At 42.2% G+C, this 17,951-nt stretch overlaps 1 protein-coding gene across 7 annotated transcripts in view; it reads left to right on the plus strand.

Annotated features, from left to right (window-relative positions):
• Positions 1-1,101: 1,101 nt before the first annotated feature.
• The window catches only part of SHLD1 (shieldin complex subunit 1), an 82,396-nt gene continuing 65,546 nt past the window's right edge, over positions 1,102-17,951 (plus strand). The window contains exons 1-3 of one of the 7 annotated variants that reach the window (XM_072736345.1): positions 2,599-2,616; positions 3,351-3,475; positions 10,255-10,439. In XM_072736345.1, coding sequence (XP_072592446.1) covers positions 10,262-10,439 — 178 coding nt within the window. In that variant the 5' untranslated portion in view covers positions 2,599-2,616; positions 3,351-3,475; positions 10,255-10,261. Of the gene's footprint in view, positions 1,244-2,507; positions 2,617-3,350; positions 3,476-7,140; positions 7,459-10,254; positions 10,440-17,951 lie in introns of those variants that run through there. The other 6 variants (XM_026012260.2, XM_072736344.1, XM_072736348.1 and 3 more) reach the window with 6 other exon arrangements.

Here is a 17,951-nt window from a genome sequence, read left to right on the forward strand (position 1 = left end):
ATCATCTGCATAGATAGGAGAAGAGAAGATTTAAGACAGAATCCTGAGAAAAGGCCCACAATGGAGAGAAAGAAAAGCTTGTAAAGGAAATTTGGATGAATTTTTGAGAGAGGAAAGAGAAAAACCAGAAGGTAATATTAGGGAACACAAGGACAAGAATTTTCCAGAGGGAGAGAGTGACCAACAGTATTCAATGTCATTGAAAACCCGGTAGAAACATCAGACAAATTAAATTTGCATCAGACATTTTAAAATGTCAACAGCAAGAAAAACAGAGAAAAGGTGAGAAATGGAGATTAAAGGAGACCAAAGGAACATGAAAACTGAGAATGCAATGCAGGATCTAGGATTTTCTTCTGCTGTATCTTCTATCAATTTTAATGATTATATAATAATCCAGATGATTAAGTTCATTCAATTATATTTAAGTTTATCATTTTATGAAACAAACAGGAAAGTAACTTAGTATTGTTCCAGGCTTTCTCTGCTCACAATCTATGTTAGTTTAGAAGAATGTTTTTGTGAGATACATTACACGAAAAAAGGTGAAAAGTGCATCTATACACTTTAATTACCAATGCTGGAAGACAAACTGAAATTTACAGTTGTTGGGTTAGACTTTTCTGAATATGTTTTTACTTCTGATTTGATCTTTAAATTCGCCTTCAAATTTGGCATATGGTTTGACCAAACTTCAGCTAGCATTATTTAAAATATTCATGTCAAGTGAAGGATTCCCTAAATTTATGGGGTTCTATCCTAAGATAGGCATCCGTAGAAGATGTGAATGTACAGGATTCTTTCAAGATCGTGAAATGGGACAATAACCTTCAATCTCCTTTGTGTGGTCATGCAATTCTGTCAGTTGTGCACGGCTAAACTGCATGCAACCTACTAAAATACTTGCGTTGTCTTTGTTAATTTCTCTCTACTCTTCATGTTTTTTAAAACGTAGACATTTAAAATTTAAATTTTTAAAAATTTAAATGTTTTCCCGTTTCCTTTAGCGTCCACCAAGAGCATTTATCAGTAAGCCTTCAGAAACTGCCCGAACTGTTTGTCAAGAGCGCAAAACTTCACTGGCTGGGCGAATGCCCTCAGTCAAGATGGCCGCGACTACGTTCCATTGCCCTTCCTTGCCCTCAACAAACGTGGCTACAATGACTTCCTTTCAAACTGGCTTTTCCCATAACAAACATGGCGCCTCTGCTTCCGGATTTCGATGCGCTGTTCTTGAGGGTCGGTGAGTGTTAATGGGGACTTTGCAGTTTTTCTCAATTAACTTGTCTCGGTGGGCTGAGGCGTGACCTGGGATCCGGAGTAGGCAGAAGGTCTGGGCAACGCATCAGATCGTTCTCTCATAATTGGGAAGTTATGGCGGCTTCTCTTGGCACGGCTCCAATTTCCTGGTGTCCCACCTCCCTCCTTAACCCAACAACACGTGGCCTCTGCGGCCAGCCCTTTGGGGGACATCACCTAAATTTGCAGGCAGTGTGACCGGATGCCCTTCCGTCCTTATTCTCCTTTTTTAAAAACCAGCTTGTTATTTTTACATATTTATTTATTTTAAAAAACAGCCTTTTAAAGATATAATTCACATTCCATAAAACTCATCTGTTTAAAATGTAAAATTCAGTGGCTTTTCAAATACTCCCAGGATTGTGCGGCCATCGCCACAGCGTAATTTTAGAGAACATTTCCATCACCCCAAGGAAGTATCCTGCCCCCGTTCGTGGGTCCCATTCACCGTGATCTTCCAGTCTTAGACTTACTAAGTAGTAGACTAGTCTACTTTCTATAAATCGGTCAATTTGGAATTTGATATAAATAGACTCCTACAACAGGTGGTCAACAGATAAACGGAAGCATATTTAACGTTCTGAGTAAGTAATTCGAGCCAGAAGCGATTCAAATTGGGCCGAAGCCAGTCTAGCAGGTAGGAAGGCCTCTCGGGAGCCGGGAGCCGGGAGCCGAGCAAAACGAAGGACTTAGGGCCGCAGGGAGCAGGAACAAGGAAGCTACACTAGGCCAAAAAAGCAAGTTGGTTATCACAAGGTTACTCCTCTGTAGGGGACGGCAAGGATCTATCTGGCAGATTACCTGAGGAGGGCTGATCAGGCGATTCCTGATTGGTTGTGGAGTTTAGCACAAGTGACACCATTTTGGATCTGTTGCCTGTTTTCTAACACTAGCTTCTTATCGCTAAGTATCATGTTTTCAAAGTTTGTCCTTGTGGCATGTTTTAGAACTTAATATTTTTAGAAAGCTGAGAAATATTCTGTGTGGGCATATATCCCATTTTATTCATCTACTCGTGTTGAGGGACATTTGGATTGTTTCTACTTCTTGCCTGTTACGGATAAAGCTGCTCCGAACACTTGTGTAAAGTTTGTGTGGACATGTATTTTTATTTCTCTTGAGCATATGCATAGGAGTGGAATTGCCAGGTTAAAGTGTAACCCCATTTAAGCTTTTGAAGCACTATTGAACTGTTTTTCTAAGTGCCAACGACTTTCTCTGTGTGGATATCCAGTTGTCCCGGTGTTGAAAAGACCGTCCTTTCCTTTTCCTGCATAATTGTTTTGGCGCCCTGTGGAAAATCAATTGACCGTAACTGTAAGATTTTACTTCTGGACTCTCAGTTCTAGTCTGTTGGCCTATATGTCCATCCTTATGCCAGGACTGCACAGTCTTGAGTATTGTGACTTTTTAGTAAGTTTTGAAAGAAAAAACTTTGTTCTTTTATCAAGATTGTTTTGGCTATTCTGGATCCCGTGTATTTCTGTATGAATTTTTTAAGCACTTTTGTCAATGTCTGCAAAAAAGAAAAAAAAAGCCAACCGGGATGCAGCTAAGAATTACATTGATCTGTAGATCAATTTGAGCCATGTTGACATCTTAAAATATTGTCTTCCGATCCGTAAATGTAGGATATATTTTCATTCGTTTAGATTTTTCATTTCTTTCAACATGTTTAAAAAGATTTTATTTTTAAGTAATCTCTACACCCAACATGGGACTTGGTTTTTTAACCCCAAGATCAAGAGTCATATGCTCTACTGGCTGAACTAGCCAGGCACCTCCTTTCAATATATATATATATATTTTTTTGTTTTGTTTTTTATTGTACATGCCTTACTCATTTTTATTAATTATATTTTAAGTATTTTATTCTTTTTGATGCTATTGTAAATGGAATTATGTTCTCAATTGTAGGATTGTTTATTGCTAGTATATGTAAATATTTACATAATATTTTTACACATTTTTTTGCTAGTGTAAAATCATTTGCATATACTTTTACTATATTGATCTTATATCCAATAGTCTTGTTTTTTTTTTTTTTTAAGATTTTATTTATGTATTCATGAGAGACACAGAGGCAGAGACATAGGCAGAGGGAGTGGGACTTGATCCAGGACCCCAGGATCACAACTTGAGCCAAAGGCAGACACTCAACCACTGAACCACCCAGGTACCTCTCCAACAATCTCGTTTAAGTTGTTTAATGGTTCTACTGGTTTCTAAAGAGGATGCCTTAGAATTTCCTATCCACAAGATCGCATCTTCTGCTAATAGAAATATTTTTACTTCTCTCTTGTATGAAAATCTTTATGGAAGACTTTTATCTGATTTTCTTGCTTAATTGTGCTGGCTAAAACTGCCAGTATAATGTTGAATAGAAGTGATTAGAGCAGACATCATTATCTTGTTCCTGAACTCAGAGGGAAAACATTTAGTCTTTTACCATGAAGTATGATGCTAGCTCTGCATTTTTTTTTTTTTCAAAAAAATGCTCTTTATCAGATGGAGGAAGTTCCTTTCTATTTCTGGTTTGTTGGGTATTTTGATCATGAAAAAGTATTTGACTTTATCAAATGCTGTGTGTTGTGGTTTTTGTCTTTTATTCTAATATAGTGTATTACATTGATTGACTTTCAGACATTAAATCAACTTGAATTCCTAGGATAAGTTCCACTTGGTTATGGAGTAAAATCCTTTTTATGTTTTGCTGAGTTTGGTTTGCTGTATTCTGTCAAGGATTTTTGTTTCATAATATTGATCTGTAGTTTTTTGTGATATCTTTATCCTGGACTTAAATTGGGACATGTTCCCTCCTCTTCCGTTTTTTAGTAGAGTTATCTAGGCGTGGGAAGGATAAGTGCAGTGGGAGGAAATGGGGCTTGTTGGAGAACCTGAAGGAAAGCCATAATGCTTGAAGCCTGGAAAGCAGTGGAGTATCCGGGCTACAGAGAAATTTCTGGATGGTGATTAATGTCTTAGAGGAGGAAAGAAGGGAGAGCCTTGGACTAAACATGGAGGAAGTCCAGTTGGGGAAGGAGGATGAGCCACAGAGCAGGCTGGAAGGAAAAAAGGCAAACAGATGGGAGGACAGTCAGGAGAGGGGCTCCCTGAAAAGCAAACAAAGGATGGCAGAGTTTCTAGAAGTTATATGCAAGAGTGATTGAGTTGGTGGAGCTCAGAAAATGAGCCAATTTAGATCCTTGAGAAGTTTGTGGAAGGGAGAGGAGACTTGCTGTGGGGAGGGCAGGTGCCAAAGATTTTCTTTTCACTTTTTTTCTTTCTTGGCAACTTTTAATGTTGATGTGATTTTATACCTTCAAAAAATTGCAAGATTAGTATAGAGAACTCCCAAATAATATTTTCCAGGTCTACCAATTGTCTCTACTTGCCCCATCCATTTATTTTATCATTCTCTTTCTCTTTCACACACAAATTTAGAACTATTTTAGAGTATGTTGCACACATCATGTCCCCCTACCAATGAATATTTGAGTGGCATTTTCAAAGAACAAGGACATTCTCCTATGTACCAGGTTTTGAAAATGGGAGTGATTTGGGCATTATTGAAAAATTTAAGTGTAGGTCCAGTGGAGCAGAAGTGGGAGAGGGGGGTCATTACTGAAGGCTTGATGAAGGGTCCAGAGAGTGTGATTTAAGGAGTAAGTGGAAGCATTGGACTCTGCCCCAGGAGGGACAGCTCTCCATGGTGAAGAGAACTGAAGTAGTGGACAAAAGTGGGAGTCTTGGGGAGTGTTTGATAGGGGAGTGGAGGAGGTTCCTCTGCAGGATTCCGTTTCCTTTGTCAGGAAGTGAGCAGATCTACTGAAAAGAGCAGAAAGGTATGTGAGAGATGGTAAGGGTCTGACTTGAAGAAGACTGGAGAAAACATGAGAGTCAAGGGGTTATGAGATAAACACCTCAGGATTCATGTGGCCAGACAGCCCATTTCAAGCTGATGCTCATTCATTTTAGGGTGAGCCAGGGCTAGCGCCTGAGAGTGGGTAGGTAAGTTGAGTTCATCTAGGCTGGTGTTTTGTCAAAGGAGTGTGATAAAAGGACAGAATGGCTAGGGAAGGGAAGTTTAGGGTACTAACCAGATAATGAACTATAGAATACACTGGATAAGGATGAAAGAAGTAATATGGATGCTGAATGGGAAATAGAAGGGCAAATAGATGGTGAGGGTAGGCTGGGAAGATAGGAGCCTGTAAATTTTTTTTTAATTATTACTATTTCACTTATTGGAGCTAGACATTACTGAGCATGCATTCTGTACTGAGTATTTTACATGCATTAATTTCATATAATTCCTATGACAACTATATGAGGTAAGCATAGTCATCAAGCCATTATTTTAAAAGGTTGTATTTATTTATTTATGTATTTAAAGAGAGGGCACATGCATGAGTGTGAGTGGCAAGGGGAGGGGCAGAGGAGAGGGAGAGAGAGAGAATCTTAAGCAGACTCCACGCTGGTTGGGGCTTGACCTTAGGTCCTTGAGATCATGACTTGAGCTGAAATCAAGAGTCAGGCATCACTCTAGGTCATTGTTATATATGAGGAAACTGAGAGTGACTTGCCCAAGGTGACACAGCTAAAAAGTGACAGCAGGGGTGCAAACCCGAGTCTCTCACTTCAAAGGCACTACGCATCTCTGGACCTTTCTGCAGAGCTCCCCAGTTGTGTTCCCTGCTTCACTTATACCCTCTTCCAACCCATGCTTCATTTAGCTGACAGCGTGAGCATTGGAAACACAGATTGATCATACCACACACTAACTCAGAAGCTTTCAGTACATTTAAACGGAAATATATACACAAAGATGAACTGACAGGTGAATAGAGAGTTGGGTAGATGGATAGTTTTGTGTTAAGGAAAATCATAGTAGTATGATAATAGTATGAATGTTAATTGTAAATTCTAGACAGCAGGTATGGAGATGTTCATTGGATGATTCTTTCCACTTTTCTTCATGTTCGAACATTTTCATGTAAAATGTTGGGAAGGAAGAGCCGTGATTGAGAAAAAAGTTGAAGTTAAATGGTTTTTTAGATGGGACCTTGACTGACTAGGATTTGTATAGGTCTGTAAGGGTCTGTAGTCACGGAAAAATGGCTGTCTTTGCTCAGTAAGCAGCTTGTAACGTACTGAGAGACTTTTTGTGCCTCTACCTCTCCAGTATTGGAAAAGAATGCTTACATTGTGTAATTAAAGTACTTTTAAGAGAGGATAATAAGCTCTTCTGGAGAAGGAAGTAGAACCACCCATTAAAAGTTGTAGCGCAAAGATAATCATTGCATTCTATTTGTCAGCTTAGGTGTTTGCAGACCATTGAAAGGGTCTCATCTGTCCCTAGTACTTGGCTTTCTCCTGTGCAAACTCAGACTTCCAGGTATTTTGCATTCACAGGCTCTGACTTTGTAATAAACAGGATTCTGCCTTTCAGTAGGCTTTTCTTTTCTTTTCTTTTCTTTTCTTTTCTTTTTTTTTTTCTTTTCTTTTCTTTTCTTTTCTTTTCTTTTCTTTTCTTTTCTTTTCTTTTCTTTTCTTTCTTTCTTTCATTCTTTTCAAATGCCCAGTTTGGAACATATTTGGCGTTTAATACCAAATGCTTCTAAAAGAAAAGATGGGTGTCACATCACCGTGCTACTTGTTTTCAAGAGGGATTTTTTCCATTTGTATCACTAACAACACTCTTGCTTGAGGGTCAATATCAAAGTCTTCTTTTCAGACAGGCAGGATATACTGCTGTCCTTCACTGACCTGTTTTTTCCCTCCCAGGAGCTTCCAGAGCAGTGTTTGGTCACATGACGGGAGAAGGAAGGGACACCAATGCCTGTGGCAGAGGTGTTTGCTGATACTTCAGGCTTGATTGGCTGATATAACATGTGTGAAGAGACAGGATGTTCTTGCTTCTTTGGGAACCTTGATCCCTCTGCTTCTTTCAGAAGCAATCAGCTGCTATCTTGGCTCACTCTCTGCCTAAGTGAATGTTCACAGCAGCATGTGACCGGGTGTCCTCAAACAAGAAGAATCTTGCCAGGCCTTGCTGTTGATTTGTTTTTATACACCCCTGCCTTTGCCTGATCAGGTGGTACTTTGGGCTGTGCAGACGCAAGAGCCTGGGAGGTCTTGGAGCTGGGTTCATCCTAGGTTGGTACTTCTTAGATGAATTTCCTTTGGGCAAATTACCCTACCTCCCTCTGGGTCTGACTGTCTGCTTGTGGTCATAGGGTAATAGTGGGATGACATGCTTCATAGGGCTCTTAACACAATGCTTGGCATCCAACAAACACTGGATAAATGTTATCTAGTCTTATTATTATACTATTCATGTTTTCTGAAATTGCTTGTTTCATTCAAACATGTGTCTTTGAGATCTTTCAAGTTCCAGATGTCATTTTTCACAGCTGCTCAGTGTTCCATAGTTTGGATTACTGCCTCCTCCCAAAACCGTTCCTCCTCTAGTTTTCTCTAACTGTAGATAAAACAAACCCAGCTGTCGAAGCTCTCACTCCTTGTTGACTCTCACTTTCTCTTTAGCTCCTTTATCCATTCAGTTATTAAGTTCTATTCTCATTTTAGTTCCTAAATATGTTACTTAATCTGTCCCCTGCTCTTGTGTACCTTGCCCTCGTACACAGGCTCCTCCTCTCTTACCAGGACCATGGCAAGTGAAGGAATTCCTGTTGCTTCTCAGATTGCCTGCCACTGGACTGAAGCCCTGCAAATGCATCTCCTATCCAGCTGCCAGATCTGTAGATCTGACCGTGTAGCTCCTCTGCATGGTGCATGATGGCCCATGGCAGGCAAAATGCATAGTGTTGGCTCTAACATGATTTGTTGATGACAGTAATTTATGAAACAGAGAGTTGCAGAGGGCTTAGGATCTCCCTAGGCCCATAGTTATTTGATAGAGGTGGGCAGGGCTGAGTTCATTGTAAAGAACCCTCCAGCAGAGAAACCAGCATCCACAAGTAAACGTGAACAGGGGAGGGAGGGTCAGGAACACCTTATTTTATTTTATTTTATTTTATTCTTTTAGGAGCAACTAATATATTTTTTAAAAATTTTATTTATTTATTTATGAGAGACACAGAGAGAGAGAGAGAGGCAGAGACACAGGCAGAGGGAGAAGCAGGCTCCCTGTGGGGAACTCGATGTGGGACTCAATCTCAGGACTCCGAGATCATGACCTGAGCCAAAGGCAGATGCTCAACCATTGAGCCACCCAGGTGCCCCGGGGAACACTTAATTTTTTTTAAAAGATTTTATTTATTTATTCATGAGAGACCAGAGAGAGAGAGAGAGAGGCAGAGACACAGGCAGAGGGAGAAGCAGGCCCCATGCAGGGAGCACTACGTGGAACTCGATCCCGGGTTCCCAGGATCATGCCCTGGGCCAAAGGCAGGCACTAGACCGCTGAGCCACCTGGGCTGCCCTACTTAATTTTTAACAAGGAATGTCCAAATGTGAACCCAGTAAGCCACCTTTGTAGTCTCTACAACTCAGCTGGAGAGTGTGTATATGCACGTTGCTGACAGCAGCCAGACCATGCTGCCTTCCCAGAGCTGGGGTAGGAATAGGGGAGGGCCCCACGGTCATCTAGCTGAAACTACAGGGTTGCCCTTCCCCAGTTGCCCACACACAACTGTTCTTTGACTCTCACTTTAAACTCCTGACACCCATGCCACTTGTGGTTGCCCAAGCTGGTTCTACTGGTATTTATGCTGTTTGCTGGTCATGGTCTGGCCTGCCCCTTGCTTGAGGATAACCCCATCTAGAAAGCTCACCGTCTCTTTCTGGGTTCTTCTTTGTCTTGTCCTTCTGTTTACATGGTATGTCTCTGTTTTGGATTGGCCCAAACTGTGAGCAACTTGAAGAAGGGTCTATTACATTCACCTTTGTATATCCAGGACCTGGCATGTTAAATAATTGACTGAATGTATGTTTCAGTAGGCCACAGATAAAAATACAAGTCACCTATAATCTCAGTGTTCAGAAATTAAACCCCTGGGTAGCCTGGGTGGTTCAGCGGTTTAGTGCCGCCTTCAGCCCAGGGTGTGATCCTGGAGACCTGGGATCGAGTCCCACATCGGGCTCCCTGCATGGAGCCTGCTTCTCCCTCTGTCTGTGTCTCTGTCTCTCTCTGTGTGTGTCTCTCATAAATAAATAAATAGAATCTTAAAAAAAAAAAAAAAAGAAAAGAAAAAATTAAACCCCCGAATTAATTACCATTGAAATTAATTTGGAATATACCCCTCCAGATGCTTTTTTTTAAAGCTATAGATCTGTGGATCTCTCTCTCTCTCTTGCTCTCTCTCTCTCTTTCTCACACATAAACACACACACGATATTGTATTTCATAAAATCTGGATCAAATTCTACCTATTGTTTAGAAATCTTTTTTCCACATGATATGTCATAAACAGTTTCTTTTCTCATTAAGTATTCTTGTAGTTCTTGGATTATAGTGCCACACAGTGTTTCATCGTTATCAGACATGGAGCTTATTCTCCAGCTGAAATTATTTTATATATTTTTAAGATTTGTTTATTTTGGAGAGAGAGAGAGTGCATGAGCGGGAGGGGCAGAGGGAGAGGGAGAGAGAATCTGCAAATAGACCTCACAATCTCAGGACCCTGAGATCATGGCCTGAGCTGAAACTAAGAGTCTGATGCTTAACCCACTGAGCCACCCAGACGCTCCTCCAACTGAAATTATCAATGGTTTCTTTCTGTGCCGAGAGCATTTGTTTTTCCTGATGAAGAAACGTGGTAAGCACATACTAGGTCTGAAGTAGGACAGGGAAGACTGTTATTAACAGGAAGTAAAGCCTTCTGGGACTTTAAGTGGCAGAAGCTGGAACTTTTGCCCTTCAAGCTGTGGCCAAAATGGCGGCTCCTCTTGCGCCCTATGCCTTTTGTATGAAATTGTTTTTTTCCGTAGCAGGACTATGGCGACCCAGGAAGCCACTCCAGGCAGCCAGTCAGAGGAGAGCAGTGTGTTGGACTTGCCATCAGTTTATGACATAAGAGATTACATTCTGCAGAGACCCCAGCAGGAGGCCGGCAGCGAGGCTTTCAGCTCAGAGGAAGCCCTTTCTATTCCTTGCTCTTCTGATGTGGATTCAGGTAAGAAGCAGAGTTTAAAACAAGCTAACATTGACACACACACACAGAAACACCCTGATAAATACGGGTATGTTGTTCGTTTGTCTCTCTCCCTTCCAACAGCACCTCTCTGAGGAACATTCATTGTCTTGGGTGGAAAACATCTTATCTAGCACAGCTGTGGGGAGAGATTTTGCGGGACAAACTCTCTGGTATAACTAGGACAAGGAACTGTTTTCTGGAGGCCTATTTATTTATTTATTTATTTATTTATTTATTTATTTATGACACACAGAGAGAGGCACAGACATAGGCAGAGGGAGAAGGAGGCTCCATGCAGGAAGCCCGATGCAGAACTTAATCCTGGGACCCTGGGATCATGCCTTGAGCTGAAGGCAGATGCCCAACCACTGAGCCACCCAGGTGCCCCTCTGGAGGCCTTTTGTGTCTGAGTCCCTTTCTAATCTCTGTCCGGCTGCATTCAGAGACTCAACAGGGAGAAGGTGGAATTGTTTTTTGTTTTGTTCTTTTGAAACTTGAGATCAAGTAGCAATGTGAGCCTGTTACATGTTACAGAGGATGTAATGGGGACTTTAGTCTTCCTTGCATGGAAGTATACTCTGTATTTGGGAACAACTTTTCTACAAATTTCCCTGACTGAATTGCTAAAAAGCCTATTATTTAAGCTTAATGATGATTTCTTGACATAGTTAGTGACCATCTCTGGTTGCAAAGCCCTTGTCTTCTTCCCCATTCATTGCCCAGCCCAGACCCTGAGGTCCACAGACCTGGACTCAAAGCCCTGCCACTTACTGGCTGTGGGACTTGGGGCACGTTTCCTAACAGCTCTGAGCTCTGTGTATTTGACATCATCTCTTAGATTTCTGTTAGACTTCTTAAGTTTGATATATCCCAAACCAAATTGCTAATTCCTCTACCTGTCCCCAGTTCCTCCCCACCTTGTATATGCACACCTATTCCTCAAGGCTTTCTCATCCCAAAAAGCACTTTTATCCATCTGTTCACTTAGGTCCAAACCTAGGAGTCATTCTCAACCTCTCTCACATCCAGCCCATCACTGTCAGCTCCACTGAATAAATCTAGAACCTAAACAGTTTGTTCGTCTCTATGGCCACCACACTAGTCTGGGCCACTCTTGTGTGTCTTCTGGATTATGGTTACAGTCTCCTAACCAGCTCTTTCCATACCCACCCTTCTCCTTCTACAGTCTCTTCTCAACACAGCCACCAGAAGATCCTTCTAAAATATAAATCAGTTCATGTTAGTCCTTGGTACAGAACTCCCTTGGCTTCTCATCTGTCTCAGAGCAAAAGCTGAAGTCTTTACCTGGCACTCATGCTGTCTGGGCCCTGGGCCTGCTGCCTCTCTAACCTCACCTTCTACCATTCTCCTTGCCTTCATTGGGCTGGGCCTCTGTCATACCAATTGTGCATTCACCCTTCACAAGGTCCATCCTTACCTCCCAAGTCTAAGAGCCAGCCACCCTCACCCTTACCTTCGAGTCTAAGAGCCAGCCATCCTCCCTCCTGCTGAGGATTTTTGCCATACTCTTCCCAGGCTCTATTCTTCTCCACAGCACGAGTGCCATTGGGCACCAGGTATGACTCTTAATTTGTCTCCCCTCACTGAAACATCAACTCCAAGATAGCAGGTACTCAATAAATACTTGTATGAGGAATGAATGATAAATGTTAATTGCTATTACTATTTCATTATAGATATACCTAGATGGATTTAGGGCTGAACTTGATCCCAACATAAAACGTCTCTCTTCCCCCACCCCCTACACCCCCACACGTAGCTTAAGGCTGATGATGAGCAGTTTTGGAAAGTTCCATGTATAAGGAGTGGGAGTCATAGTCATAGTCACTGAATTAAGTGAAGCCTGAATTTAGCTCCATAGCACCATCAGTGTTGGAGGAGATTGTCCAACTGTATGTAACTGATGGAGACGTGGCCAAACTGTCAGCCATTAATGTGTGCGTAGTGAGTTATCAAGTCATGTGAAATGGTATAAATCCTGTGCTGTTTCTGTCAAGATAGAACACAAGAGGTGTGTAATGTGCACCCCACACCCAGGTGAGTCCCTCTAGGTCCGTGCCCTTCAGGGTCCCAGCTCTCATTTCTCCTCCCTGCTTGAGCCTCTGCCCCAACCCTGGGTGCCCAGGGCCCCCACATGTCACCCATCAAAGCCTCCCAAAAAATAGTTTGAAACTTGGACTGAAAGATAAATGACTAATTGTGGCTTCAAGTGTTAGCTTTTCCAAGAGGGTCTTTGTTTAAGAGTACCTAGCCCTAAAAGAAGGGTTTAATTTCAGGAATCAAGGACAGGTAGAAGAGAGATTTGGAGGCTCTGTCTCTCTTATGCTCCTAAAATACATCCTATTCATGTTTTCTTTACCTACACATTCTCACACACACCTCCTCCCCCATGTACCCCAACTTGACCTTTCCAAACGAAACCCTTCCTAGCATCCAGTTTTATCTCCTGTTCTTCCCGGGGGCTATGTCTCATCATCATCTACAGCTTGTGTTTAAAACGCTCACATTGGTTTGCATGTACTACCCCAAGGAAGGTTCTACAATTACTTTCCTCTGTATAGCTAGATGCTGGAATGTCTTAGAATATATGGATAATGATCACTCCCATTTATGGTGAGCTTGCTCCCTGTCAGATTTTGTGTCATTGGGCTCCATGCTAAGTGTTTCACAAAGATTGCTACATTTAATTCTTACCACAAACCTGAGAAGTAGAAAGCAACCCTATTTTATAAATAAGGAAATGTAGGGGTGCCCTGGGTAGCTCAGTTGGTTAAGTGTCTGCCTTCAGCTCAGGTCATGATCCCAGGGTCCTGGGATCAAGTCTCGCATCGGACTTCCTACTCCACGGGGAGCTTGCTTCTACCTCTCCCTCTGCCTGCCCCTCCTCCTGCTTGTGCTCATGTATTCCCCTCTGTCAAATAAATAAATAAAACCTATAAATAAATAAATAAATAAATAAATAAATAAATAAATAAATAAGGAAATGTAGACTTGGAGACTTTAGGAAGCTTGCCAGTGTCACTTAGTAAATGGGGTAGCTGGGCTGAACCCCAAAGGCACTGTTCTAAATCACATTTTTATTAGAAAAAAGTTGCTTTTTTTTTCTTCTTAAAGATTTTATTTATTTATGAGAGAAACAAAGAGAGAGGCAGAGACACAGGTAGAGGGAGAAACAGGATCCCCATAGGGAACCGGATATGGGACTCGATCCTGGGACTTGGGGTTGTGCCCTGAGCCCAAGGCAGATGCTCAACCACTGAGCCACCCAGGTGTCCCAAAAGTTGCTTTTTCTAACAAAAGTAACCAAGTAGAGGATATCACTGCGATAAGGAGCTGCCCAGAAATAAATTTAGGCAAGTTTGTTAGCTTGATATAGCAAACAACTCATTTTGGGAGGGGGTAATTTTAGGGAGGAATGTTAAATTTTTGGTACTATTTTATTCAGACTTAAATATTTATTTATTTTTAAAGATTTTATTTATTTATTTGAAAGAGTAGGGGGAAGAGCAGAGAGGGAGGGAGAGGGAGGGGGAAAGAGTCTCAAGCAGACTTAGCACTGACTGAGCAGCCTAACATGGGGCTCGATCTTATGACCCCAAGATTATGACCTGAGACAAATCAAGAGCACCGACTCTTAACCAACTGAACTTAATGGATTGAGCCAGGTGCTCATAATTAAATATTTAAAAGTAATTTTTTTTTTGCTATGCAGTCCATCATTCTGCAATACCTTTATATGCTATGCCATCTATTACTCAACAGTACTTCTTATGATTACTTAAAATTGGACCAGATCCACCTAAAGCTTCCTAAGAACTAGTGAAAATTATATCTTTCAGCCATGATAGGAGCGGGGTTTATGCTAGGATCAAATGGAAGGCAGCCACCTTTGTATTTAGTAGCTTCATAGCTGATAGTTTATGGTAAGCGGAAATAAATCCACTCAGCTTTCGCCACCAAAAGGGAACTTCATTCTGATATCACTAGGTAAAGTTTACACAGCTTGGAAGACTGTTTATTTTGTTGTAATATTTTTTGAGTTGTGAGAAAGATTTTTTAAAAAGATTTTATTTATTTGACAGAGAGTGCGAGCACAAGCAGGGGGATCAGCAGGGAGAGGGAGAGGGAGAAGTAGACTCCCCACTGAGCAGGGAGCCTGATGCGGGGCTTGATCCCAGGACCCCAGGATCATGACCGAGCTGAAGGCAGATGCTTAACCAACTGAGCCACCCAGGTGCTCCAGAAAGAGATGTTTTACAAAGTAAATTGAGGAAGGGTTGTCACTGGTAATCTGGCCATTACCAACCAATGAAATGGTTCAGGTGGACAATCCTAAACTCTGGGAGAAGTCACTGCCCTAACTGCCTAAACTGATTTGCTCTGGGCTGATCATCTTCCACCTCCATGTTCAATAGAAGATAAGTTCAGACTGTTTGCTGTATGCACTGGCTAACTGTCCAGGGTCTTTAGTTTTAATTTTCTGTTTGTAAGTAGGATCCACCTTCCTTCCCTTTATCGTGTTCATGGGTGGTTTTAGTTGTAGGTTCCCTCCCCCACGCCTTTCAGCAGATTTTGCCCACAGTTTAATCAAGTTCTGATAACATTGGATCTATTTGCTCAGAGACAGAGCCTACGTTTACATTAGTCTCTCTTGGTGCTCTGGTGGCTACCATTCTGTCTCAGACTTTTCACATATCTAGCTCCCAAGCCTACTTGCATTTTTGGTTTGCTCGTTTGCTGTTGTGTGTTATTAGGAAGTTGATCTTCTAGAGATTGGTAAATACAGTCAAAGGTTTCCAGCTGATAGTCACCATTGGGCTGTACCCACCCTAGTACTCTCTTGCTGTTGGCTACTCTCATGTAGCTTGTACTTGGCTCACAATATGATTGACTAAGAACTGGTAGAGTATGGCAGGTTTACTTACAGTGGAATGGAGGTCTGAAGGTGAACCCAGGACCTGGAGCTCTAGCTGCTGGGTGAAATAGGAGCCAGGAGCTGACCACTAAGACTCAGTCAAATTAGCCCAGTTGTCAAAATCTGCGGTCAAAATTCAGACACACAGTTAACAAGGGAGTGGAGCCACTGTGGTAGTATAGGGTACCCGCTGGTAGCAGAGCACAGCCCTCCAAGGGGTAATGCAGCAAGAGTACCCAGAAATCCCGGGCAGGTGGCAGGCAGTGTGCAGGTGGCTTATCAATGAGTGGCAAGGTCCCAACTTCAAGGTTGAAGTCAGCATCACAGTTGTAACCCCTTGAAGAAGAGCAGGTAAGGGACAAGTGGCCTTAGCTTTGGGAGATGGCAGGGACCACTGGAAAAGCCAGGTTGTAAGGATATGGACCCGAGCTTAAGCCTCACTTTTGTAAAGCATCCCCCATTTCACTGTGCGGCTGCCTCTGGGTTTGGCTTATCACTGACCTGCTCTTCCTGGTGAGGCTTTTTGAAAGGGTTGCCTATATTCCATCCCATGTTCCTCTTAACGATTGTTCCTCACTCCTGAGCACATGTCCTCTACCCCCATAACTCACTAGACCAAACCTGCCCTTGCTCAGATGCCAGTGATCTTCCCTAGGAGTTAAATCTAATGAATACTTCTTTCTCTCTCTCTTTTTTTTTTAATTTAAAGATTTATTTATTTATTTTAGAGAAAGAGCATGCATGTGCCCGTGAGTGGGTGGGGAGGGGCAGAAGGAGAGAATCTCAGGCAGACTTCCTGATGAGTGTGGAGGCCAAGGAGGGGCTCAGTCCCAGGACCCTGAGATCATGACCTGAGCCATAATCAAGAATCAGACACTTAACTGACTGAGCCACCAAGGCACCTCCCCTTAATGGATATTTCTCTGCTCTTATCTTGTATACCCAACTGCCATATCACTGTTCATGCCCTGGAGGAGGATATTAGTGGCAAGGGACATGAGACTTAAGAGCACTTTCTAGAAAATAATGAGTTGATAGCAATCTGAGATATTAGTCAGAAAAACCTCAAAGCCTTGGTCATTTCAGCCTGGATACCCAAAGGCAGGAGAGGCTGAACTCTGTCCAAATAAACACAGCTCATCTGTCTTGAACTGGTGTCTTGAGCAAGTGTCGTCTAGCCACTCTTTATGAAGTGATGGTAGAACAAGCCACTTGTCACCTAAGCCAGGTACAAGAGTAGGAAACTGCCCCCCTCTGCCCTTCCTGGTGAGATCCAGCAGAAGACCACACTGCTAAAAAGGTCTTCTTGAAACTGCATATCCATCATATTCCTTTGAGTCCCTTTGAGATGTCATTGTATATACTTTCCTTCCAATTCTAATCAAAGCTCCTGTGCCTCATTTTCAGGGCCATGTGTAATCGCATGCCCAGGGCATTTGTTCAAAATATTTAATGACCAATTCAGCAGTATTTTGCAATATTTTAATAACTGGCAAGGTACCAGGCAACATACAGGGGCATGCCAGCTGAATACAGGCTCCTGTTCATGGGTGTCTAACTACTCATTAGCATAGGCCTGCCACTCCTGTTGGGCTTGCTTTTATGCTGAGTCAGGCCGTAGTGTCTCAGCTGCGTTGTTCCCATCCTTGAAATGTGCTTTTTCTTCTCTGGCCAACTCCAGGCCACTTAAGAGACTGCTGAATTAAGTCTGTCAGTTAATCTGTAGTACACATTTATTGATAGGCTTAGACTCCCTGCCTTTTAGATACTTGCTTCCTTTCTCTCGTTTTTAATTGGGCTTAAGAAAAGTGTAGAGTGGGGATCCCTGGGTGACGCAGCGGTTTGGCGCCTGCCTTTGGCCCAGGGCGCGATCCTGGAGACCCGGGATCCAATCCCACGCCGGGCTCCCGGTGCATGGAGCCTGCTTCTCCCTCTGCCTGTGTCTCTGCCTCTCTCTCTCTCTGTGACTATCATAAATAAATAAAAATTAAAAAAAAAAAAAGTGTAAACAGAAGTACCAAGTGAGGTGGTTATTGGTCTTGGATAAACCCTTCAATAGCAAAGTCACCAAGGTTTCCTGGCGGTGAAGTCCTGTGTGTACTACTATAGCGTGAGAAAGTCTGCATAGTTTGTGTTGGTGATCTCATCAGGGCTCTCTGCAACCTTTGTTCTGGAGAGCACCCCAGATACATTCCAATACAGGACAAAGAGCTCCTCTGAAGTTTTTGCTTACACATTGCAGTATGGAGGTGGTAAATCTTTCTTTTTGAGCCCTTTCCTTAAACTTTAACTTCTAAGAGCATCTGTTGAGAAATTGGTTGAATGTATACAGCAAATTGAATGCTAAGTGTAATAATTCTTTGATGACTAAAAACCCTAGCTGACAGCCCTAGCTATATGTCTAAAGTTAAATAGTGGTTTAATGTCCTCTTATTTTTCTTTTGGAATCTGTCAACATCCCAATCTTCAAAGGCCATTTTGTAACCTGGATATTTAGGCATTTCATCCAAGGAAGTTGCTATTTAAGAATAGATAAAAATGTCTTTTTTCCTTTC

This window comes from Vulpes vulpes, chromosome 14 (assembly GCF_048418805.1).
Source record: "Vulpes vulpes isolate BD-2025 chromosome 14, VulVul3, whole genome shotgun sequence".
In the NCBI taxonomy this organism is placed as follows: domain Eukaryota; kingdom Metazoa; phylum Chordata; class Mammalia; order Carnivora; family Canidae; genus Vulpes; species Vulpes vulpes.